Below are 26,417 nucleotides of genomic sequence, written 5' to 3'. Positions count from 1 at the left end.
CAAAACCCCTAATTAGGGCTTTCAATTTTCTTTTCTTTTTTTTTTGGACAGAGTCTTACTTTGTCACCTTTGGTAGAGTGCCATGGCATCATAGCTTACAGCAACCTCAAACTCAGGTTCCAGCGATTCTCTTGCTTCAGCCTTCCAAGTAGCTGGGACTACAGGTGCCCACCACAACGCCTAGCTATTTTTAGAGATGAGGTCTCCTTCTTGCTCAGGCTGGTCCGGAACTTGTGAGCTCAGGTGATCCACCTACCTTAGAGCTTTCAATTTTCTTTTCTTTTCTTTTTTTTTTTTTGAGACAGAGCCTTAAGCTTTCGCCCTGGGTAGAGTGCCTTGGCATCACAGCTCACAGCAACCTCCAACTCCTAGGCTCAAGCAATTCTCCTGCCTCCACCTCCCAATTAGCTGGGACTACAGGCACCTGCCACAATACCCGTTTTTTTTTTTTTTTTTGGTTGCAGTTGTCGTTGTTTGGTGGGCCCATGCTGGATTCGAACCCACCAGCTCAGGTGTACGTGACTGGCACTTTAGCAGCTTCAGCCACAGGTGCTGAGCCAGGGCTTTCAGTTTTCACTGGTCCTTCCCACATTTACCAGTACTCTTCCTCTCTCACTAGTTCACTCATTATGAGTATTCTCTTCTATTTCCAGTTATCACTAAGCTTCAAGTATATGCTCCTAAAAGTAGCTAAGTTTCCCCATAGAATCGCATTGAAACCAAACCTGAAAGGGGAAATCCTGGTACCATTAAGAAACACAACAGGGAAATTAGAATTTTATGATGAGATTTTGATGTATTAATATTCCTAGACCAGCAGATCTCTTGCTACTTTTAGAGACATAAACTTCACCAGATATCTTTTTCTTCAATAAAATAAAATTAACAATTCTCTTAAAAATAAAGAACGAAGGCTCAGCACCAGTGGCTCAAGTGGCTAAGGCGCCAGCCACATACACCTGAGCTGGTGGGTTCGAATCCAGCCTGGGCCTGCCAAACAACAATGACGGCTGCAACCAAAAAATAGCCGGGCGTTGTGGCAGGCACCTATAGTCCCAGCTACAGCTACTTGGGAGGTGGAGGCAGGAGAATTGCTTGAGTCCAGCAGTTGGAGGTTGCTGTGAGCTGTGATGCTACGGCACTCTACCCAGGGTGAAAGCTTGAGGCTCTGTCTCAAAAAATAAAAAAATAATAAAAAAATAAAGAACGAAGTTGATTTCTTTTTTTTTAGACAGAATCTAACTTTGTTGCCCTCAGTAGAGTGCGGTGGCATCATAGCTCACAGCAACCTCAAACTCTTGGGCTCAAGTGATTCTCTTGCCTCAGCCTTCCAAGTAGCTGGGACTACAGGCACCCACCACAACGCCTGGCTATTTTTAGAAATGGGGTCTCATTCGGGCGGCACCTATGGCTCAGTAGGTAGGGTGCCAGCCCCATATACTGAGGGTGGCAGGTTGAAACCCGGCCCCAGCCAAACTGCAACAAAAAAATAGCTGGGCGTTGCGGTGGGTGCCTATAGTCCCAGCTATTCAGGAGGCTGAGGCAAGAGAATCGCCTAAGCCCAGGAGTTGGAGGTTGCTGTGAGCTGTGTGATGCCATGGCACTCAACCAAGGGCAATAAGGTGAGACTCTGTCTCTACAAAAAAAAGAAAGAAAGAAATGGGGTCTCTCTCTAGCTTAGAGTTGGTCTCGAACTCATGAACTCAGGCAATCTACCCACCTCGGCCTCCCAGAGTGCTGGGATTACAGGCATGAACCACCACGTCCAGCCCAAAGTTCATTATATTAAATTCCCTATGGAAAATGAACTTATAAATGGATCCCCAGATAGTTATTATAGGCCATGAACAAAACCACAGGGTTTGGTTTTGTTTTTAGACAAAGTTTCACTTTGTTATTCAAGGCTAGAGTGCTATGGGGTTACCCTAGCTCATAGAAGCTTCCAACTCCTGGATTCAAGCAATCCTCCTGCCTTTGCCTCCTGAGTAGCAGAGACTATAGGCACCTGCCATGATCCGTGGCTAATTTTTTCAATTTTTAGTAGAGATGGGGTCTGGTTCTCACTCAGGCTAATCTTGAACTCCTGAGCTCAAAGGATCCTCCTGCCTTGGCCTTCCAGAGTGCTAGGATTACAGGCAGGAGCCATAATGCCTAGTCAAAACCATAGGTTATTTTAATTATAGGAAATTCTGTGTTATAAGGTCACTTAGCTTTCACTAAAGACTTTTTTTTTGAGACAGAGCCTTGGGTGGCGCCTGTGGCTCAGTAAGTAGGGCGCTGGCCCCATATGCCGAGGGTGGCGCGTTCAAACCCAGCCCCGGCCAAACTGCAACAACAACAAAAAAAATAGCCAGGCGTTGTGGCGGGCGCCTGTAGTCCCAGCTGCTCAGGAGGTTGAGATAAGAGAATCGCATAAGCCCAAGAGTTAGAGGTTGCTGTGAGCCGAGTGACGCCACGGCACTCTATCCGAGGGTGGTACAGTGAGACTCTGTCTCTACAAAAAAAAAAAAAAAAAAAAAGAGACAGAGCCTCAAGCTGCCCTGGGTAGAGTGCCATGGCATCACAGTTGCCCTGTTGCCCTGGGTAGAGTGCCGTGGCATCACAGTAACTTCCAACTCCTGGGCTCAAGTGATTCTCCTGCCTCCGCCTCCCAAGTAGCTGGGACTACAGACATCCACCACAATGCCCAGCTGTTTTTTGGTTGCAGCCGTCATTGTTGTTTGGCAGGCTGGGGCTAGATTCAAACCCGGCAGCTCAGGTGTATGTGGCTGGCGCCTTAGCCACTTGAGTCACAGGGGCCAAGCCAAGACTTTTTTTTTTTTTTTTTTGCAGTTTTTGGCTGGGGCTGAATTTGAACCCACCACCTCTGGCATATAGGGCCAATGCCCTACTCCTTTGAGCCACAGGCACTGCCCAAGACTTTTTTTTTGAGAGAGAGTCTCACTTTGTTGCCCTCAGTAGAATGCCCTGGTAGCTCACAGCAACCTCAAATTCTTGGGCTCAAGCTATCCTCTTACCTCAGCCTCCCAAGTAGCTGGGAACACAGGCACCCACCACAACAATCAGCTATTTTTTAGAGACAGGGACAGGGTCTTGTTCTTGCTCAGGCTGGTCTTAAACTCCTTAGTTCAGGCAATCCACCCACCTTGGCCTCCCAGGGTGCAAGGATTCCAGGTGTTCACTAAAGACTTTTTTAGGCATAATAGCTCTCTGTAATCTCAAACTCACTCCTGGGTTCCAACAATTCTCCTGCCTCAGCCTCATGAGTAGCTGGGACTACAGACATGCCCTACCACACCCAGCTAATTTTTTTATTTTTTATAGAGACAGGGTCTTGCTCTTATTCAAACAGGTCTTTTTAGATTCTGATTCTTTTTTATCTTTGGGAAAAACTGGCATACGCTTGTCTTTCCAGGTAAATAAAACAGGCCAAGAACAACAAAAATAAAAGTTAAAGGTCTTCCTCTCCAGTTTCATTCAATTACTGATTTCTGCATACAAATCACCTAGAACAAATTTTTCAAAAAATAGTTCGTGGCTTGTCTGAGCAAGAGTGAGACCCTAACTCACGAAAAAAAGGGAAAAACCCAGCCGAGGGCCATGGAAAGCACCTGTAATCCCAGCGGCTTCGGAGGCTGAGGCAGCAGGATACCCACAGCCCAAGTCTGAGGTTGCAGTGAGCTATCAGACCATTGCACTCTGCTCAGGGCACAGGGTAGAACTTTTTCAACAACAAAAAAAAACAAGAAAAAAAAATTTTTTTTAATAATGTTTATGTGTATCTGACTATAAAAATGATATGTGGGGCGGCGCCCGTGGCTCAGTGGGTAGGGCACCGGCCCCATATACCGAAGGTGACAGGTTCAAACCCAGCCCTGGCCAAACTGCAACAACAACAACAAAAAAATAGCCGGGCATTGTGGCGGGCGCCTGTAGTCCCAGCTACTCGGGAGGCTGAGGTAAGAGAATCTCCTAAGCCCAGAAGTTGGAGGTTGCTGTGAGCTGTGTGACACCATGGCACTCTACTGAGGGCGATAAAGTGAAACTCTGTCTCTATTAAAAAAAAAAAAAAAAAAAAAGGGCAGCGCCTGTGGCTCAAAGGAGTAGGGCACTGGCCCCATATGCCGGAGGTGGCAGGTTCAACGCAAGCCCCGACCAGAAACTGCAAAAAAAAAAAAAGACATGTGAAGAAAATATTTAACATTTTCAGCCAAGCAGAGTGGTGCATCCTGCACCCTTAGCTGGGCAGAAGGTAAAGCAGGAAGATCACTTTTGCCCAGGAATTTGAGGCCCATAGCCAATACCAGTGGGCTATATTCACCTGTGAATAACCACTGTACTTCGGCATGGGCAACATAGCACAACTGTTTCTAAAAAATAAAAATTAACATTTTTCTGTAGAAATACAGAAAACTATAAAGAAGAAAACTTCCTTTTGTATGAAAAAATCCTGTAACACACAGATAATGTCAACATTTTACTGAATTTTCTTCTCCTAAATTTTACTTAAATATGTTTAACGCTGGTAAACTCACACTGTCTTATCAGTTTTATATTTGCTTTCTTTCTTCATATTATAGCATAAGTTTTTATTTTATTTTTAGAGACAGAGTCTTACTTTGTCGCCCTCAGTAGAGTGCCGTGGTGTCACAGCTCACAGCAACCTCCAGCTCTTGGGCTTAGGCGATTCTCTTGCCTCAGCCTCATGAGTAGCTGGGACTACAGGTGCCCGCCACAACGCCCAGCTATTTTTTGTTGCAGTTTGGCCGGGATTGGGTTCGAACCTGCCACCCTCAGTATATGGAGCCAGCATCCTACTCACTGAGCTACAGGTACTACCTGCATAAGCATTTTTCCATGTAAAATCTCTTCAGAAGTATCTTATGACTGCAAAATATCCCATAGTATGAACCATAATTACTTTAGAAGTCTCTTGACTTAAAGCAGACTGTAATTTTCACTATAATAAATAATGTTGCAATGAACATCTTTATGCTTAAATGTCCATAAGCATTATAGATTTTTCTTAGGATAGATTCCTTAAGAAGAATTAAGGTCCCAGCTGCTCAGGAGGCTGAGGCAGGAGAATCGCGAAAGCCCAAGAGCTGGAGGTTGCTGTGAGTCCTGTGACATCATGGCACTCTACCAAGGGTGGTAAAGTGAGACTCTGCCTCTACAAAAGAAAAAGAAGAATTAAGGAGACAAAAAGGTTAAGTTTTTTTTTTTTTTTAGATAGAGCCTCAAGCTGTCACCCTACGTAGAGTGCCGTGGCATCACATCTCACAGCAACCACCAACTCCTGGGCTTATGCAATTCTCTTGCCTCAGCTTCCCAAGTAGCTCAGATTTACAGGCGCCCGCCACAATGCCCAGCTATTTTTTGGTTGTAGTTGTCATTGTTATTTGGCAGGCCTGGGCTGGATTCAGACCCGCCAGCTCTGGTGTACGTGGCTGGCGCCTTAGCCACTTGAGCTACAGGCACTGAGCCAAGGTTAAGACTTTTTTTTTTTAGACAGAGTCTCACTTTGTCACCCTTGGTAGAGTGCCATGGCATCACAGCTCCCAGAAACCTCAAACTCTTGGGCTCAGAGGCTGGGGGCATTGGCTCATGCCTGTAATCCTAGCACTCTGAGAGGCCAAGACAGGTGGATTGTTGGAGGTCAGGAGTTTGAGACCAGCCAGAGCAAGAGCAAGACCCCAGTCTCTAAAAACTAGGGGCATTGTGGCAGGTGCCTGTAGTTCCATCCAGTCAGGAGGCTGAGACAATAGGATCACTTGAGCCCAGGAGTTGGAGGTTGCTGTGAGGTATGATGCCATAGCACTCTACCGAGGGCAACATAGTAAGACTGTCTCAAAAAAAAAAACAAAATAAAACTGTTGGGCTCAACCCATCCTTTTGCCTCAGCCTCCGAAGTTCCTCCCAAGTGGGGACTACTGCTGCTCACTACAACACCTGGCTATTTTTAGAGACAGGGTCTCCCACTTGTTCCCACTTGCTGGTCTCAAACTCATAAGTTCAAGCAATCCACCCACCTCAGCCTCCCAGAGTGCTAGGATTACAAGCATGAGCCAGTGAGCCACTGCGTCCAGGCTACATTTAAAAATTTTGTATCTGTAGGTAAGTGCTCAAAGAATACTAAGTAATATTAATCTTACAAAGAAAAAACTATAATGGTAAACATACTACAAAAAAAGGATGGGAAGGGCGGCACCTGTGGCTCAAAGGAATAGGGCACCAGCCCCATATGCCAGAGGTAGCAGGTTCAAACCCAGTCCCGGCCAAAAACTGCAAAAAAAAAAAAAAAAAAAAAAAAAAGATGGCAGTGGGAGATAGAACACGTTCTGAAGTTTATTTCTATATGATGCAAGGATTATACTCACTGTGCCTAACTGTTATTTATCAACAGCACCCTCTACTTTACCAGGTTATCTTAGGATTTGTCAGTCAGCCTACTCTTCTCCAAGATTGTTTTCTTTTTTTGAGACAGTCTCACTTTGTTGCCCCCTGGTGGAGTGCTGTGGTATCATAGCTCACAGCAACCTCAGACTCGGACTCAAGCGATTCTCTTGCCTCAGCCTCCCAAGTAGCTGGGACTTCAGTTGTCTGCCACAATGCCTGGGTATTTTTAGAGATGGGGTCTTGCTTGAGCTCAGGCTGGTCTCGAACCTGTGAGCTCAGGCAATCCACCGCCTCAGCCTCCCAGAGTGCTGGGATTACAGGCATGAGCAACCACGCCTGGCCCTTTTTCATGATTGTTATGCTTCCTCAGCACCACATTTCAGGACTATCATCTATTTCTGAACTTCTCTGACCAGAGAGGATCCTACCCAACATCCTAACATCAGAAAAATTTGCTCTAGATGCTAGGAAGAGTTAATTCAATTCAATCTTGCTTTTCTCCCAGGGATTTTAAGTTGGTGAAAGTCAAAGGTACGGATTACTCAAGCCAATCCTTCCAACAGAACTTTTAGAGAAAAAAGTAGAGTCTGCCATGATTCAGTGCCCCAAAGTTTGTTAAAAGGTATGTGCTTGATATTAGAGCTTACCTCAGCATGATTCCCCCCAGACGAATAGCTCTCTTCCAGTCCTTTAGAGTAGACTTGCCAGCCAGATGAACAAAATGCTTGGGGCTGATCAACTGATCATTGAACTAAAGAGAAAAGTCCAAAATAGCCCAATGTCAACTTAGGGAGGTGAATAGGAAAATAATGACATGATAACTCTACTTGTTATGTTACAAAAATACCCTGATGAGGGTGGCACCTGTGGCTCAAAGAGTAGGGCACCGGCCCCATACACTGGAGGTGGCGGGTTCAAGCCCAGCCCCGGCCAAAAACTGCAAAAAGAAAAAAATAAAATAATAAATTGCACGTGCTTACTTTAAAAAAAAAAAAATACCCTGATGACATCCTAAGTCATAGCTTTGTGTTATTCAAGAGATGTCTTATTGTGCCAGAGATGATCCTTCTCTGAGCACAGTATCTTTTCCAGGTAAATAGCCACAGATTACATGAGAAAGACCTAAGATGAATATATTGATTAGCATCTAAAATCCATTTATGACCAAAATCAGGTGTTACAAAGGCTGTTCAAATAAACTGAAGTAATCTATCCAGCCCTAATGACAAGGTTCAAGATGTGGCAGAAAGAACGAGTATGGTGGAAACCAAAGGACTGCAGAGCCTCAAAGCTCTGTAATCCTATCAATCTAGGATGATCCACTATGGTCACCATTATCTCTAAATATAGTTGTGGCTACCAATAGGGCCAGAATGAGCAATTACGGCAGAACCTCTGTAAGTTGACCACCCAAGGGATGGTAACAAACTGGTCAACGTAAGGAATTAGGCCTATTGTACTGATATGTTCACATGGTGCACGTCCAGTCTATGAAAATTAGGTCAACTTAAGGAAGCAGTCAACGTAGAGAGAGTCAATTATGGAAGTTCTACTGTATTTTCTCATTATGCTTGCATGAAGTTGATTTATTTTTATCAATTAATAATTCTTTTTTTGAGACAGTCTTACTTTGTTGGCCTTAGTATCATAGCAACCTCAACTCTTGGCTCAAAGCAATTCTCTTGCCTCAGCCTCCCTCCCTAGTAGCTGGGACTACAGGCACCCACCACAATACTGCAGCTATTTTTTTTTTTTTTTTTGTAGAGACAGAGTCTCACTGTATCGCCCTTGGGTAGAGTACTGTGGCATCACACTACTGCAGCTATTTTTTAAGAGATGAGGTCTCACTCTTGCTCAGGCTGGTCTCAACTCCTGAGCTCAGGCAATCCACCTGCCTTGTCCTCCCAGGGTGCTAGTCAGTGATAGACAGAGGGCTCCATACATCCATTCATTGAACAAATATTTCTTGATTACCTACTACATGCCAAGGACCATTCTGTGAACTAGGAAGAGATACATTGGTGAACAAAACAGACAAGTTGCCTACTTTTGTATCCTTACTTTTTCTACTGTGACACTATAGAACAACTGTAAAAATCAAAAACACTGATGTGGTGGGAGAGGAAAAGGAGGCACTGAAACCGTACCCTATGAAAACAAGGAATCCCAAAATAGGCCTCAGGAAAGAGAAGACAATTACCTTGACACACTTCACATTTATTCCTGGACATACAAACTTCTTCCAGAGGAGGATGGCTTTGCTCTCCCCGCAAGTTATGGGGTAAGCAATTTCCATATCTTCATTTGCTTCTATAGTGCTTGCATCTGAAAATGGAAGAAATATCAGTTATTTATTAAACAGCTAGTCTCTAAAGTTACATTCAAAATTTCTAGTTTCCTGGTTCTTCTGAAGGCCTAACAGTTCACTCTTGCTGGTACTGTTTAGAAATCCTCCAGAAGTCTGGCATAATAGTTATCTGTTACCAAGCTTCCACTATGCGCCAGACACCACCTCCATGATGACAGACACCTCAAGCACAGTGTATACTTATACATGCTTCATCTTATTTGGTAAGGCAGCAATTGTTTCCCAGGTTTTACAGATAACTATGTGAGCTTCAGAAAGATGAAGTAACTTTTGCAAGGACATGCAGCTAAGAAGTGAGAAAGTGGGATTCAAACTCAGGTTGGTTTAATTTCAAAGTCTATTTCTACTAAAATGCCTTCCAGTCAACACCTCATCAGTCATCATCCTCCTAATGATAGGAATCAACCTTGAAACTCAAATTTCTTTTTTGGATTTTTAGAGATGAAAAATATTTTCAGCTATCTCAGCAAACTGATATTAAGCAACTGACAGCCCTACCATCTTAGTGGTGTCTCTAGATGTAGCCCCATCAAATTAAGGGATGAGGTACTTGTAGGGCAAAACAAGGAGCAGGGAAAAACAAGGCATAGAAGGCAAGAAAACAGCCAAAAGAAGCTAAAGTCAAAGGTGCTAGAAGATCAGAAATACTTACCAATTCCTTCTTCAATTTTGTGTATCGTGTGCGTTTCTACTGCTACAACTGCCGTGTTATTCTCTGACCCAGCTTCATAAATCCTGTTGTAAAAGTGTCCATCGATAAACAAACTATATAAATCATGAAAAAATTAATACTCACAGCATGGGGTTAAGAAATTTGTTTTAATCTATCTCAAAAGGAATAAAATAAATACACTTTATAACTTTACGTTTATGCTTTGACTGGTTCTCTTGTATTTAAACTCCAAGCTGTCCAGAACTGTTCAGCAGCTCCTACCACAGAAGTGGATCAATGCCTTTCTTCTCTTCAAAGGAGAGTAATTCTTGCTACTGTATTTATACCACCACTTGCCACTTGTATTATATTATAATTGCCCTTTATAACTTTAAATGCTCATGATAAAGTGTTGTTTCAAGTACACAATTAAGTCATATTATGGAATTGTCCTAACAAGACTAAAGAGAAATACCAGCAGACAGTTCAAGATAGGAAGAACTATATTGACCACAAAAGTCGATATCCTTTGAAATCTACATATTTTTTCTTTTCTCTCTCTCTCTCTCTCTCTCTTTTTTTTTTTTTAGCAATTTAGCCTTTTTTATGGTACCATAAAACCAAAGACTTGGGCGGCGTCTGTGGCTCAGTGGGTAGGGCGCCGGCCCCATATGCCGAGGGTGGCGGGTTCAAACCCAGCCCCGGCCAAACTGCAACAACAAAAAAATAGCCGGGCGTTGTGGTGGGCGCCTGTAGTCCCAGCTGCTCGGGAGACTGAGGCAAGAGAATCACGTAAGCCCAAGAGTTAGAGGTTGCTGTGAGCTGTGTGACGCCACGGCACTCTACCCGAGGGCGGTACAGTGAGACTCTGTCTCTATAAAAAAAAAAACAAAACCAAAGACTTTTTTTTTTGCGGTTTTTAGCCAGGGCTGGGTTTGAACCCGCCACCTCTGGCATATGGGGCCGGTGCCCTACTCCTTTGAGCCACAGGCATTGCCACCAAAGACTTTTTTTTTTGAGACAGTGTCTCAAGCTATTGCCCGGGGTAGAATGCCATGGCATCACAGCTCACAGCAACCTCAAACTCCTGGTCCCAAGCGACTCTCCTGCCTCAGCCTCCCAAGTAGCTGGACCACAGGCACCTGCCACAATGCCCTCCTATTATTTCTTCCTGCTGTTGTTGCAGTTCTCATTGTTATTTAGCCAGCCTCGGTGTATGTGGCCAGTGCCCTACCCACTGAGCTACAGGTGCTGCCAAAACCAAAGACTCGACGTGAGCAAAGCCTGGCAGAAAAGAGGTGAGAAAGAAACTATAGTATACGCAAAGTAACTAGCATTAACTAGAGGCACCACTTAGTGAAGGTTTATATATTGCAGATCACTCTAAAATGTCTACATTTATGGACTCAGATAACTTGATATACTAATGTCCTTTGTTTAATTTCTATAATAAACATAATGTTTTAACTATTGCGCCTTATTTGAAAGTATTGCGAGAATGATCTCCTTTGCATCAGTGACTATCCACCTCCATGGTGACACCTCTAGCAGACTTCCCTTCTAAATTTCATACCAGTACACTGCTAAATGAGTAAATACATTTGGATGTCCCATAGGACTTTTTTGAATTCAATATGTCTAAAATAACTAACAAATTCTCTTCCCTTTCCCACCCCTCAAACTACTCTTCTTCCTATACTATCCAGCCTTGTCAATGGCACCACCCAACACACTGTAAACAGAAATCTGACCCAGACAGAAGTCCGGAAATTATACTAGATTTCTCCCTTTTCCTCCTCCTAAACTCCTACATAGTCATCAAATCCTGCCAGATGCATCTCTTAAATGCCAGCCATCCTCCCTGTCTATCTCCACTGGTACTGCCTTAATTCAAGACTCATCATCTCTAGTCTGGACCAGTCTCTTTGCATCTAACTGATCTTCTACACTCTCACCAGAATGATCATGTTAATTCCCTCCTTAAAACGTTCCAAACACCTTCTCTCCCCTCACTCTTAAAATAAAGCCCCAAATCTTTTTTTTTTTTGGAGACAGATTCTCGCTATGTCGCCCTTGGTAGAGTGACGTGGTGTCATAGCTCATAGCAACCTCAAACTTTTGGGCTTAAGCGATTCTCTTGCCTCAGCCTCCCAAGTAGCTGAACTATGGGTGCCTGCCACAACGCCCAGCTATTTTTTGTTGCAGTTGTCATTGTTTAGCTGGTCTAGGCAGGTTTGAACCTGCCAGCCTTGGTGTATCTGGCTGTGTTGTGGGCACCAAGGCCCCAAATCTTTTTTTTTTTTTGTGGTTTTTGGCCGGGGCTGGGTTTGAACCCACCACCTCCGGCATATGGGACCGGTGCCCTACTCCTTGAGCCACAGGCGCTGCCCTCAAGGCCCCAAATCTTTAATATGATATTTAAAGCCCTCCAAAATCTGGTCTCTGGTTTTAACTCTCCTCAAACCCCAACTTACAATCCAAGCCCCAGTATTATGAAACTATTTGTGGTTCTCAAAACTATATCTACATCTTCAATCTTTGTTCTCCTTCTTTCTAGAACATCTTCCATATCTTTTTGTTGTTGTTTTTTTTATTGTTTGGGATTCATTGAGGGAACAAAGAATTCGATTACACTGATTGTATTTGTTTTCTGTCTTCAATAAGCAGTCTCTATGATGCGTTTCCTCTTAATCGCTTTAGTATAATCACTCATTTCCTCCTTTATGACCAAACTATATTTGGGGTTTTTGTCACAGGATCTATAACACTTAATATTATATACTTGTTTATCTGTCTGTCTCCCCTTGGGCATAGCCTAAGAGGTCCCTGAGAGCAGAGAATATGTCTTATTCATGTATTCAATTTTGTATGCCTGGCACATAGTTTACTGAGTTTACATGGTAAAGCACCCATAAACTGCTGTTCCATGAACGAAGATTGTGATAAACAGAAGGAAGCATTGCTTCAAGTAAGATGAATAAACTTATTCTAAATTGAACAGTATGTAAAAACTCCGGGCTGGGCTTGGTGGCTCACACCTGTAATTCTAGCACTCTGGGAGGCTCAGGTGGAGGCTCAGGCTCTGCTCAGGAGGTGAAGACCAGCCTGAGCAAAAGCAAGAGCAAGATCCTATCTCTACTAAAATAGAAAAATTGGCTGGGTGCAATGGCATGCTGCCTGTAGTCCCAGCTACTTGGGAGACTGAAGCAAGAGGGTGGTTTGAGCCTACAGTTTGCAGTTCCAGTAAGGTATAATGACACCACTGCACTTTAGTCAGGGCAACAGAGTAAGACACTGTTTTAGAAAAAAAAAAAGTGAAAAATCCCTTAAGAGAATAAATTCTCATGTATACCTAATTTCAAAAATCAGTAAATCGCACTTGAGGATGGGAAGTATGGAACGTAGTCTATATTTTTGTGTATAAAAAAGATCTTATCAGAGAAAAATTATCTAAAATAACTCAAGATAGTGATGAATTTAGCTTACTTCTCTATACCTATTACAGCTATAGTTAAAAGTCCTAAAATATGTTTAAACAGTTGAGGCATTATAAGGAATTGATATGCCTTATAAATCACCAAAGGAAGGTAAAATTATGTTTACTAGAAATTTAAAGTTAAGTCTACATTTTGGGAATTTTTTTGTTTTTTGTTGTTTATTTGTTTTTTGAGAGTCTCACTATGTCACCCTTGGTAGAGTGCTGTGCCATCACAGCTCACAACAACCTCAAACTCTTGGGCTTAAGCGATTCTCTTGCCTCAGCCTCTCAAGTGGCTGAGACTATGGGTACCTGCCATAACACCCAGCTATTAAGTCTATATTTTGTGTTCTAATTCTCTGAAAAATAAAAATCCACATATATTTAAGTTCTTTTTATCCAGAATGTTAAGGAAAGATATTCTGGTTAACTGAATGCCAGATTATTCAAACCTGGCCCAGGACAGCTAAACAACAATGACAACTGCAATAACAACAATAAAAAATAGCCGGGCATTGTGGTGGGCGCCTGTAGTCCCAGCTACTTGGGAGGCTAAGGCAAGAGAATCACTTAAGCCCAAGAGTTTGAGGTTGCTGTGAGCTGTGACACCACGATACTCTACCAAGGGCGACATAGTGAGACTCTGTCTCAAAAAAAATAGCCAGGTGAATAGGCGTGGTGGCTCATACCTGTAATCCTAGCACTCTGGGAGGCCAAGGTGGAAGGACTGCTTGAGCTCAGGAGTTCCAAACCAGCCTGAGCAAGAATGAGACCCCAGGCTCTACTAAAAATAGAAAAATTAGGCTGGGCACAGTAGCTTAGGCCTGTAACCTTAGCACTCTCGGAGGCCCAGGCAGGTAACTATCTGAGCTTAGGAGTTCAAGACCAGCTTGAGCAAGAGTGAGATCCTGTCTCTACTATAAAAGAAAAAAAAAAAATAGAAAAAGCTAGCTGGGGCTCAGCGTCTACGGCTCAAGCAGCTGAGGTGCCAGCCACAGCCACATACACCTGAGCTGGCAGGTTCAAATCCAGCCTAGGCCCGCCAAACAACAACGACGGCTGCAACCAAAAAGAAAACAGAAAAATAGCCAGACGTTGTGGCAGGCGCCTGTAGTTCCAGCTACTTGGGAGGCAGAGGCAGGAGAATCGCTTGAGCCCAGGAGTTGGAGATTGCTGTGACCTGTGATGCCACAGCACTCAACCCAGGGTGACAGCTTGAGGCTCTGTCTCAAAAAGTAAATAAATAAATAAATAAAAGAAAAAGCTAGCTGGGCATTGCAGCAGGTACCTGTAGTCCCAACTACTTGAGAGGCTGAGGCAGGAAGATCACTTAAGCCCAAGAGTTTGAGGTTGTTGTGAGCTATGACACTATGGCACTCTAGCCTGGGCAACAGAGTGAGCTTCTGTCTCAAAAAACCGCAAAACAAAAACAAAATAAAAACTTAGCTAGTGGTGTGGACCTATACTCCTAGCTCCTCAGGGGACTGGGGTAAAAAGATCACCTGAGCCCAGGGGTTTGAGATTATAGTGAGGTATGACCATGCCATTGCACTCCAGCTTGCGTGACAAAGCAAGAGCCTATCTCAAAAAAAAGTTAAAATGTTTAAAAATTAAGGATTTTCAAAAAACAAGAGGATTATTATATAAACTAAGGAGTACCCCCTACTGATATGAAAGAATTAATATTTTCCAAAGACCTTAAACTTTCAAATACTAGGGAAGGATAGGTAGGGATTGAAAGGGAAAAAGGGCCACTACTCCTCAAATTGAACTATTCTACTGTATTTGGACTGAATTTCATCTGCAGAAGAAGAATGAACTCAGTCAATACAATGAATAAACTTATGTGGTACTAATATCTTGATTATATTATGTTTAAAACTCTAGTATGAATCCAAAATAACAGGAAAGTCAAGAATGATGATGCAATTTCAGTACCTACACTCCTTCTGGGAACTTTTTGAGTATGTTATTAAAGCAATTTTAGTTGAAAAAATTAACCAGTGGGCAGCGCCTGTGGCTCAGTGGGTGGGGTGCCGGCCCCATATACAGAGGGTGGCGGGTTTGAACCTGGCCCCAGCCAAACTGCAGCAAAAAAATAGCAGGGCGTTGTGGTGGGTGCCTGTAGTCCCAGCTACTCGGGCGGCTGAGGCAAGAGAATCACCTAAGCCCAGGAGTTGGAGATTGCTGTGAGCTGTGACGCCATAGCTCTCTACCGAGGGTGATAAAGTGAGACTCCGTCTCTAAAAAAAAAAAACAAAAATTAACCATTTTTTTTACTTTTATTTATTTATTTAGAGACAGAGTCTCACTTTGTTGCCCTTGGTAAAATGCCGTGGCATCATAGCTCACAGCAACCTCAAAATGGTTGGGCTCAAATCCCCTGAGGGACTAGGAGTATAGGTCCACACCACTAGCTAAGTGTTTGTTTCGTTTGGGGTTTTTTTTTTTTTTTTTTTTTTTGGCCGGGGCTGGGCTTGAACCCGCCACCTCTGGCATATGGGACCGGCACCCTACCTGTTGAGCCACAGGCACCTCCCTCGTTTGGGGTTTTTTGAGACAGAGTCTCACTCTGTTGCCCCGGCTAGAGTGCCATGGTGTTATAGCTCAAACTCTTGACCTCAAGTAATCCTCTTACCTCAACTTCCAAATATATAAAAGCTGAAAACATATGTAAAGGTAATTCTATATACTGAAATCTAAAAATATTGATATAAAACCCCTAATTAGTACCTGTCTTTTGGATATAATCTTTACCAATATATTCCCAACATTTTACACATGTTCTTTGATTATTTTTTTTTTCTTTTTACCTGAACCCATAGCCAACGAGGTGAAGTCCCCCGAGGTTGAATACTGACACTTGATGATTTCCATCTTTGTCTCAAGTATATTAAACTTATAAGACCTGTACTTCTTTCTCATCAATGGTACCAATGTTTTTGTTACCCTACTTGTTTTTATGTAATAAAATGAGGTCAAAATGCATTAAAATATTCAAATAATTGGATAATACAACTAGACAAGTCAACTGAGCATTGATTGGAAGGCATCTCAAAACGCAGTATTTACTAGCTCTAAATGTTTATTCACTAGCTAATGTACTAAACTTAGTGTAAACAGCTGCTTGAGAGGTCACTATACATTAAACAAAGATGCCTATGTGTAACTGAGCAACAACAGCTTTCTAGAAAAGGCAGTATCAATAAGGAAAATAACAGAGAAACAAAAGGAAAATCAATGGAACTAAATCTTTTTTAAAAACCCTAAGACCATAAATAGCATATAAAATTTTTTTCCGTGTCTGCTAGGGATAGGATAAGTGACAACTAGGAAAGATAGAATAAAAGATGACTTCATGAGAAAATAAAGCTGCCAAGATCCAAAGAAACTCTTCTAATTTGTCCTCATGTACCAAATGGTAACAACAGCAAATGTGTGTATGTATAATAAAAGAAATTCCTGGGCAGTGCCTATGGCTCAGTCAGTAAGGCACTGGCCCCATATACCAAGGGTGGCGGATTCAAACCTGGCCCCGGCCAAACTGCAACAAAAAATAGCCGAGCGTTGTGGTGGGCGCCTTTGGTCCCAGCTACCAGGGAGGTTGAGGCAAGAGAATCTCCTAAGCCCAAGAGCTGGAGGTTGCTTTGAGGTGTGTGATGCCATGGCACTCTACTGAGGGCGATGAAGTGAGATTCTGTCTCTCCAAAAAAAAAAAAAGAAAAAGAAAAAGAAATTCCCAAACAAGTGAATTTGAATAAGCATATATAAACTGTTGGTGCCCATAGAAATTTAAGTCAGGCTCAGCACCTGTAGCGCCAGCCACGTACACTGGAGCTGGCAGGTTCAAATCCAGACAGAGCCTGCCAAACAACAATGACAACTACAACCAAAAAAACAACCAGGTGTTGTGGTGGCCGCCTGTAGTCACAGCTACTTAGGAGACTGAGGCAAGAGAATAGCTTGAGCCCAAGAGTTTGAGGTTGCTGTGGGCTGTGACGCCATGGCACTCTACTGAGGGCGACATAGTGACAGTCTGTCTCAAAAAAACAAAAAACATTTAAATCACTCTATTAATCAATTTTATGTTAGAAATTATTATCAACTTTCCCTTATAGATCTTACGATGCTTCCTTTGTGCTTAACAACATTCAGAAATATCAGCAAACATCTAGTTATATTTGCCAAAAATAAATCTAAAATGAAAAAGTCATTGTCTTTTTGAGATATACACTAATGTCTGGGATTTGCTTCAAAAACAATTCAGGAGTGGGTGGATATAGAGATGAAATAAGACTAGCCATGGATTGTTAAGAAGACTACAGGGCTGGGGAAAAAGAAAGGATTTCAAAGACCTTCGTTCTCCCTCATCAGCAAGGGACAGTTGATGTACATGCTTGTCTCTAGGTATTTTGTTTTGCTATTTTTCTCTCCTGGGGGTTTATTCTAAAATAACTTTGTATTTTGGTTCATGTAAAGAAGGAAAAAAAGGGACAGGAGGCCAGGTGTGATGGCTCACATCCGTAATCCTAGAACTCTGTCAAAGCTGGTGGATCATCTGAGTTTAGGAGTTAAGAGACCAGCCTGAGCAAAGCCAGACCCCCATCTCTACTAAAAATAGAAAAACTAATCAGGCATTGTGGATGGCACCTATAGTCCCAGCTACTTGGAAGGCTAAGGCAAGGCAATCACGAGAGCCCAAGAGTTTGAGGTTGCTGTGAGCGCAGATGTCACGGCACTCTATCCAGGGCATAAAGTGAGACTGTGTCTCAAAAAAAACAAGAGATAGGGAATCTACCCCTACACAGCTCACCACTGCCACAGTCTACACACAAGTAGCAACTGAAGGACACCTTCACACTGAGGATATCTATAACCACAGCATCCATCCATGAATCTAGACCACCATAAAAGCACCATAAAAGTCAAAGGTTCTTACCCAACATATGCTACAGACATACCCTTACAAGTAGGGGTGGGATGGGGGAAGTGACAGCTGCTCCAAATAGAAGGAATCGGTGAAAGAACTGCAGAGGTATAAAAAATCAGACCAAAAGGACACCCCACAAAGGGAGCACCGGCTCTCTACCAATGCACACCAACCAAAATGAAAATACTGAAATGACAGATAAAGAGTCCAAATATGGATTGTTAGGAAGCTCAATGAAAACCAAGAAAAAATGGAAAACCAACTTAACAAAACCAGAAACAATATCAGGAAATGAATGAAAACTTCAGTAAAGAGATCAACCCATTGAAAAAGAACAAACGAGGTTGGGCGTGGTGGCTCACACTTATAATCCTAGCATTCTGGGAGACTGAGGCCAGTGGATCACCTGAGCTAATGAGTTCAAGATCAGTCTGAGCCAGAGTGAGACCCCCATCTCTAAAAATAGCTGGGCATGGGCGGCGCCTGTGGCTCAGTCGGTAAGGCGCCGGCCCCATATACCCAGGGTGGCGGGTTCAAACCCGGCCCCGGCTGAACTGCAACCAAAAAAATAGCTGGGCGTTGTGGCGGGCGCCTGTAGTCCCAGCTACTCGGGAGGCTGAGACAGGAGAATCGCTTCAGCCCAGGAGTTGGAGGTTGCTGTGAGCTGTGTGAAGCCATGGCACTCTACCGAGGGCCATAAAGTGAGACTCTGTCTCTACAAAAAAAAAAAAAATAAAAAAAAAAAATAAAAATAAAAATAAAAAAAATAGCTGGGCATTGTGGTAAGCACCTGTAGTCCCAGCTGCTTGGGAGGCTGAGGCAAAAGAATTGCTTAAGCCCAAGAGTTTGAGGTTACTATGAGCTATGATGCCACAGCATTCTACTGAGGGCAAAAAAGTAAGACTCTGTCTCAATAAATAAATAAATAAAAAGAATTCTATAAGTAAATGTAGAAAAAACACTCTTCTAGATAGCAGCTGAGCCAAAGAATTCAAGAAAAAGATACCAACAGCAATCACAGTAACAAAAATAAATAAATAAGCTTGATTAAATTAAAAGGGTGCTACATAGCTAAGGACATAATCAACAGAGCAAATCTGGGATACCAGGATAAAATCAAGAGTTGAACTCATAGGAAAAGAAAAAGAAATAAGAGAGAAAGTATTCATAAGCTACATAACTGATAAAGAGCTAGTGACCATGATTTATAAAGAACTTAAGCAAATCAGAAAGCAAAAAAAAAAAACAAAAAATATCATTTAAAAACAGGCAAAAGACACGAACAGAAGCTTTTCAAAAGGAGACAGACTAATGGCTAATAAACCTATGAAATTATGTTCAATGTCACTAATCATCAGGGAAATGCAAATTAAAACCATAATGAGGACGGCACCTGTGGCTCAAAGGAGTAGGGTGCTGGCCCCATATGCCGGAGGTGGTGGGTTCAAACCCAGCCCTGGCCAAAAACTGCAAAAAAAAGAAAAAAAAAAAAACATAATGAGTAGGGAGGCGCCTGTGGCTCAATGGGTAGGATGCTGGCCTCATACACCGAGGATGGTGGGTTCAAATCCAGCCCCGACCAAACTGCAACAAAAAATAGCTGGGCGTTGTGGCAGGTGCCTGTAGTCCCAGCTACTCGGGAGGCTGAGGCAAGAGAATCGCCTAAGCCCAAGAGCTGGAGGTTGTTGTGAGCTGTGACGCCATAGCACTCTATCGAGGGCGACAAAGTGAGACTCTGTCTCTACAAAAAAAAAAAACATAATAAGTCTAGGTGCCTGTAGTTCAGTGGTTAGGGTGCCAGCCACATACACTGAGGCAGGCAGGTTCGAACCCAGCCCAGGCCCGCTAAACAACAATGACAACCACAACAAAAAGTAGCCGGGCATTGTGGCAGGCACCTGTAGTCCCAGCTAACTTGGGAGGCTGAGGCAAGAGAATTGCTTAAGCCCAAGAGTTGGAGGTAGCTGCGAGCTATGACACAAGGGCACTCTACATGGGCGACATAGTGAGACTCTATCTCAAAAAATAATAATAAAATAAATAAACCAGCCACATGTTGATAAGTGCTAAAGCTGAGTGATAGTACTTATATCAGGGTTCACTACAGTGTTTTCTTTACTTGTGTACATATTTGAAATTTTCTATACTAAAATGTTTTTTAAATTACCAAGAGAGATTGCCTTTCTACAAAAATGTTAAAACAAGAAACATTACTCAAATGGGACTGGATTACATTGCTAACCCTATGAATCCTATGAAGAAATCTTTTACACAATCCCCAAGATAGAACTTCCACCACCACCCTTTTCTCTGTAAATTTAATTTTTATTTATCCTTTAACGGCTTCCCTCTCCTCTTTTTGAGACAGGGTCTTATTGTATCACCTAGGCTGGAGTGCAGTGGCTCAATCATAGCTCACTACAGCCTCGAACTCCTGGGCTCGAATGGAAAATTCCATTTTAAATCTTATCCCTTCTTTCAAATTCACAATGATCCACTGAACTCCAAAGCATTTCCTAACCATGCCACTCAGCACTTTTTAGATTTGCCATGTAAAGGATATATTTATGTTCACATAAATACATATATGTATTATTATTTTTTTTTTTTTGAAACAGAGTCTCACCCTGGGTAGAGTGCCATAGCATCACAGCTAACAGCAACCTCAAACTCTTGGGCTTAAGCAATTCACCTGCCTCAGCCTCCCTAGTAGCTGGGACCACAGGTGCCCTCCACAACACCCAGCCACTCTTTTTTGTTGCAGTTGTTTAGCTGGCCCGGGCCGGGTTGGAACCTGCCACCTTTGGCAGGCGCTGTAACCACTGTGCTACGGGCAACAAGCCTTTTCTTTTTTCTTTTTTTGAGAGAGAGAGTCTCACTATATTGCCCTTGTTAGAGTGCCATAACATCACAGCTCACAGCAGCCTCAAACTCTTGGACTCAAGCAATTCTCTTGCCTCAGCCTCCCAAGTAGCTGGGACTACAGGCTCCTACCACAACATCCAGCTATTTATTTATTTGTTTGTTTATTTTATCTATTTATTTATTTTTTGAGACAGAGTCTCAAGCTGTCACCCTAGTAGAGTGCCATGGCGTCACAGCTCACAGCAACCTCAGACTCTTGGGCTTAAGCAATTCTCCTGCCTCAGCCTCCCAACTAGCTGATACTACAGGTGCCACCACAATGCCCGGCTACTTGTTTTGCTGTTGTTGCAGTTATCATTGTTGTTTTAGCAGGCCCTGGCCAGGTTAGAACCTGCCAACCCCGGTGTATGTGGCCGCACCCTACCACTGATCTACAAGTGCTGCCGCCCCAGCTATCCAGCTATTTTTAGAGATAAGGTCTCGCTCTGGCTCAGGTTGGTCTCAAATGTGTGAACTCAGGCAAACCTCCCACCTCAACCTCCCAGAGTGCTAAGATTACACGTGTGAGCTACCACACCCAGCCTACATAAATATAATTTTTACATACATATATTTTTTGGTTCTTACAACTAGACTATAAGTCCTATCATGCTGGGAACCATGTGCTATATTTCCTTCAACACCTTTATAATATATACTATATTACAATAGGTAAGGTGATATATATACATGTATACACACACACATATATATATATATATTTTTTTTTTGTAGAGACAGAGTCTCACTGTACTGCCCTGGGTAGAGTGCCGTGGCGTCACATGGCTCACAGCAACCTCTAACTTTTGGGCTTACACGATTCTCTTGCCTCAGCCTCCCGAGCAGCTAGGACTATAGGCGCCCGCCACAACGCCCGGCTATTTTTTTGTTGCAGTTTGGCCGGGGCTGGGTTTGAACCCGCCACCCTCAGCATATGGGGCCGGTGCCCTACTCACTGAGCCACAGGCGCCGCCCCTATATATATATTTTTTTTAGAGACAGAGTCTCACTTTATCACCCTTGGTAGACTGTCACGGGCTTAGGCTATTCTCTTGCCTCAGCCTCCTGAGTAGCTGGGACTACAGGTGCCTGCCACAATGCCTGGCTATTTTTTGTTGCAGTTTGGCCAGGGCCAAGTTTGAACCTGCCACCTTCAGTATATGAGGCCAGCACCCCACCCACTGAGCCACAGGTGCCACCGTTTTTTTGTTGTTGTTGTTGTTGTTGTTGTTTTTGAAACAGAATCCCAAGCTGTTACCCTGGGTAGAGTTCAGTGGCCTCACAGCTCACAGCAACCTCCAACTCTTGGGCTTAGCAATCCTCTTGCCTCAGTTTTTCTATATTTATTTATTTATTTATTTATTTTAGAGACAGAGTCTCACTTTATCACTCTTGGTAGAGTGCCATGGCATCACACAGCTCACAGTAACCTCCAACTCCTGGGCTTGGGCAATTCTCTTGCCTCAGCCTCCCCAGTAGCTGGGACTACAGGCACCCACCATAACACCTGGCTATTTTCTGGTTGCAGTTTGACCAGGGCCGGGTTTGAACCTGCCACCCTCGGTATATAGGGCCAGAGCCCTACCCACTGAGCCACAAGTGCTGCCCTTTCTATTTTTTTTTAGTAGAGACAGAGTCTCGCTGTTTTGTTCAGACTGGTCTCAAACCCTTGAGCTCAAGTGATCCACCCACCTTGACCTCCCAGAGTGCCAGGCAGGAACCACCATATCCAGCTTAGATACAGACAGAGGTCCTTGGTAGAGTGCCATGGCATCATAGCTCACAGAAACCTCCAACTCTTGGACTCAAGCGATCCTCCTGTCTCACTTTTTCTATTTTTAGTAGAGATGGGGGTCTCACTCTTGCTCTTGCTCAGGCTGATCTTTCAAGTTCACTTGTGAGCTCAAGCAATTCATCTGCCTCAGCCTCCTAGAGTGCTAGGATTACAGGAGTGAGCCACTGCGCCCAGACTGATACATATATTTTTGATAGATGCAGCTTAATAATTTGCCCAACTATGAAGGTTCAGAGAACTTATGGTAGCAGTACTTTTACATCTGCCTGATCCCTTCTGACCCTAACTATACTGTCTTTTGGTAAACAATAAGGAAGCCCTGTAACTAGTGTGGAAAAATAAGATGAGGGAGCCAGCTCCCACTGATGTTAAATGTTCTAGTGTGCTAAGCAACCACAAAGTTTTCATTTCTCCACCCTTTAAATCTCCCAAAATACCTCAGAACATCAGGGCAGCGCCCATGGCTCAGTGGGTAGGGCGCCGGCCCCATATACTGAGGGTGGCAGGTTCAAACCCAGCCCCAGCCAAACTGCAACAAAAAAATAGCCAGGCATTGTGGTGGGCACCTGTAGTACCAGCTACTCGGGAGGCTGAGGCAAGAGAATCGCCTAAGCCCAAGAGCTGGAGGTTGCTATGAGCTGTGACACTATGCACTCTACCAAGGGCGATAAATTGAGACTCCGTCTCTAAAAAAAAAAAAATATATATATATATATATACACACACACACACACATATAAATAATAGTACATATATTAATATATACATATATAATAGTATATACATTTATATATAATAGTATATGTTAATATATAATAGTAGTATATTATATATATATTTCAGAACATCCAAATCTCTAGCCACTTACCCTTGTTGCACAGGCTGTAACTGTAAGATCACTTGGGTTTTAGTGTCTTCAGGGTTCTCCCCTTCAGTTCCTTCAGTGGGTACCACAACCACATCCCCAACTGGGACACTCACTTCTGCATTAGCCATCTTTCACATGAAGTCAGATAATTGTGGCTGCTGTCAGGAAAAAGAAGTACCAGTAACTTTATCTGGTTTGAAAAAATGGCAACCATAGGAAAAGAATGACAAGATATTAACTACCAATTCCAAGAACACCCTGGAGATGAATGGGCCTCTGAAAAGGATGGGGATAAGCCAGGCATGGTGGCTCATATTTGCAATTCTAGCACTCTGTGAGGCCTGGACGGGTAGATTGCTTAAGCTCAGGAGTTTGAGACCAGCCTGAGCAAAAGCAAGACCCTATCTCTACTGAAAATAGTAAAACTAGCTGGATGTGATGATGGGCACCTGTAGTTCCAGCCACCCTGGAGGCTGAGGCAAGAGGATCACTGGAGCCCAAGAGTCTGAGGCTGCTGTGGGCTATGACACCATGGTACTCCACCCAGTGTGACAGAGTAAGACTCACTTGCTGCAGCCTGCTGAGTAGCTAGGACTACAGGTGCCTACCACCACATCTGGCTAATTTTTCAATTTTTAGTAGACACTGGGTCCCACTCTTGCTCAGACTGGTTTCAAACTTCTGAGCTCAAGCAATCCACCCACATGGCCCTCTAGGAACTTTACTTCAGACTGAATGGAGATATGATTTTGCCCAACATCTCCCTTATAGAGCTATTGAAGAAACAAGTGTAAGCACCATGAGCTCCGTGACTCTAAAGTAACTCTAGGCTTTCTCCCAATCTTAATGAAAGCTAAAAGAAAGGAAACTCAGAGGGCACCAGGATATTCTGCAGCTGTTAGTCCTCACAGTTTACAACAGAGTACTTAAGTATAGCTAAGAGCATTGTATTTATCTAAATATAAAGATGACTAGGGCTGTGCCTGGACAGAACAGACACACAATAGGATGCAAGTTTCAGTATGCAACTGGTGGTGAAAAGACTTAATCCACAACTCAGCTTTCTCACAGCGCTTGTTTGCCTATAAACAGATACCTAACCTAGCTCAGCACCCATAGCTCAGTGAGCAGGGCACTGGCCACATACACAGAATCTGGTGGGTTCGAGCCCAGCCTGGGCCTGCTAAATAACAATGACAATTGCAACAACAAAAAACAGCCAGGGGTTTTGGCAGGCACCTGTAGTCTCAGTTACTTGGCAGGTTGAGGCAAGAGAATTACTTAAGCCCAAGAGTTTGAGGTTGCTGTGAGCTGAGATGCCATAGCACTCTACCGAGGGCAACATAGTGAGACTCTGTCTCAAAAAAAAAAAAAAAAAAAACCTAACCATGGCACTCAGAGTCTCCCTCATTGCCCTAAAATAAATTTTCCAGTCTTTTTTTTTGGCAGAGTCTCACCCTGTTACCCTGGGTAGAGTACCATGGCATCATCCAGATAGTTTTTCTATTTTTAGTAGAGACAGGGTTTCACTTTGCTCATGCTGGTCTCAAACTCCTGAGGGCAAATAATCCACCCACCTCCGCCTCCCAAAGTGCTAGGATTACAGCCAAGAGCCACCACACCGGCTCATTTTCATTTTTCTAGAGATAGGATCTGACTGTATTGCCCAGTTGGAGTGCCATGTCATCATAGCTCACTGCAGCCTCAAACTCCTAGCTCAAGCAATCCTCCTGCCTTAGCCTCCCAAGTAGCTAGACTACAGGTACACACTACCATGCCGGGCTGATTGTTTTCTTTCTTGTAGAGACAAGGTCTTGCTATGTTGCCAAGGTTGGTCTTGAATCCTGGACTCACTTATTCCTCAGGCCTTGGCCTCCTATAGTGCTGGGATTATAGACATAAATCACTACAGCCAGCCAACCCTTGTTATTCCCTAAACCTGAAATGTCTTTCTCCTGAAACGGTACAGTTCAAAGTATATTCCTCCAGAGCCACTTCTGCATTTAAAACTTGGTTTGTACATCTCTCCTCATGTTTACACACTGTGCCCTGTATTGCAGTTAATTGAACACTTATCTCCATAACTGCACTACACTTTGCAAAGAAGTACTGCATCTTATTGAGAAATCTAGTGCCTCCCACAGCTCTGCTCATCTTAGGCAATGATAAATGTTGGTTCATTTAATTTTTGTTTGTGTATGACCTAGTTAAAATTCCTCATGTCTACCTTCTATTTCTGTACTTTAGGATTCTCACATTTAAACTTTTTTCCTAAATTCCATATCCTCTAAGCCAACAATCTCTACAATGGCTTGCAGGCACATTAAACTGAACACACGTTTCCTCTCAAACCTGCTCCTATGTTTCCTGGGTTAATGAAGGGTGGTAACCTCCACCTATTTTCTCAAGCTAGAACCTAAAAGGTTTTTTCTTGCTCCTCTCCTTCTTTTCTTTCTCTCTTTCTTTGTTATTTTATTTTACTTATTTATTTTGAGACAGAGCCTCACTCTGTCACCCTGTGTAGAGTGCTGTACAATCATAGCTCACAGCAACCTCAAACTCATGGGCTCAAGCAGTCCTCTTGCTTTAGCCTCCCAAGTAGCTGGGACCACAAGCGCCCACCAGAATGCCCAGCTAGTTTTTTCTATTTTTAGTAGAGACGGGGTCTTGCTCTTGCTCAGGCTGGTTTTGAACTGGCTGGTCTCAAACTTCTGAGCTCAAGGAGTTATCCTGCCTGGGCCTCCCAGAATGCTAGGATTACAGGTAATGTACACATCCAGGCCTCCCAGATTGCTAGGATTAAAGGAGTGAGCCACCACATTCAGCCTTATTTTACAGCTGGAGTGCAGTGGCTTCATCATATCTTGCAGCCTTGAACTCCTGGGCTCCAGTGACCTCCTGCCCTAGCCTCCCATGTACCTGGAAATATATGCAGGAGCCATCACACCTAGCTAATTTTTTATTTTTTGTATTGATGAGGTCTTGCTCTTGCTCAGGCTATTCTCAAACATCTGGCTTCAAGC

At 43.3% G+C, this 26,417-nt stretch overlaps 1 protein-coding gene across 3 annotated transcripts in view; it reads right to left on the bottom strand.

Annotated features, from left to right (window-relative positions):
- The window catches only part of GMEB1 (glucocorticoid modulatory element binding protein 1), a 51,489-nt gene that overhangs the window by 19,338 nt on the left and 5,734 nt on the right, over positions 1–26,417 (bottom strand). For 2 of the 3 annotated variants that reach the window (XM_053576209.1, XM_053576211.1), the window contains exons 2-5: positions 23,395–23,552; positions 9,420–9,532; positions 8,600–8,724; positions 7,047–7,150 (exon numbers count right to left, since the gene is read on the bottom strand). In XM_053576209.1, the coding sequence (XP_053432184.1) occupies positions 7,047–7,150; positions 8,600–8,724; positions 9,420–9,532; positions 23,395–23,522 (470 nt within the window). In that variant the 5' untranslated portion in view covers positions 23,523–23,552. The remainder of the gene's footprint in view (positions 1–7,046; positions 7,151–8,599; positions 8,725–9,419; positions 9,533–23,394; positions 23,553–26,417) is intronic. The other variant, XM_053576210.1, reaches the window with a different exon arrangement.

Source organism: Nycticebus coucang, chromosome 22 (genome assembly GCF_027406575.1).
Source record: "Nycticebus coucang isolate mNycCou1 chromosome 22, mNycCou1.pri, whole genome shotgun sequence".
NCBI lineage: Eukaryota > Metazoa > Chordata > Mammalia > Primates > Lorisidae > Nycticebus > Nycticebus coucang.
This window is presented reverse-complemented; position numbering and strand designations above follow the sequence as displayed.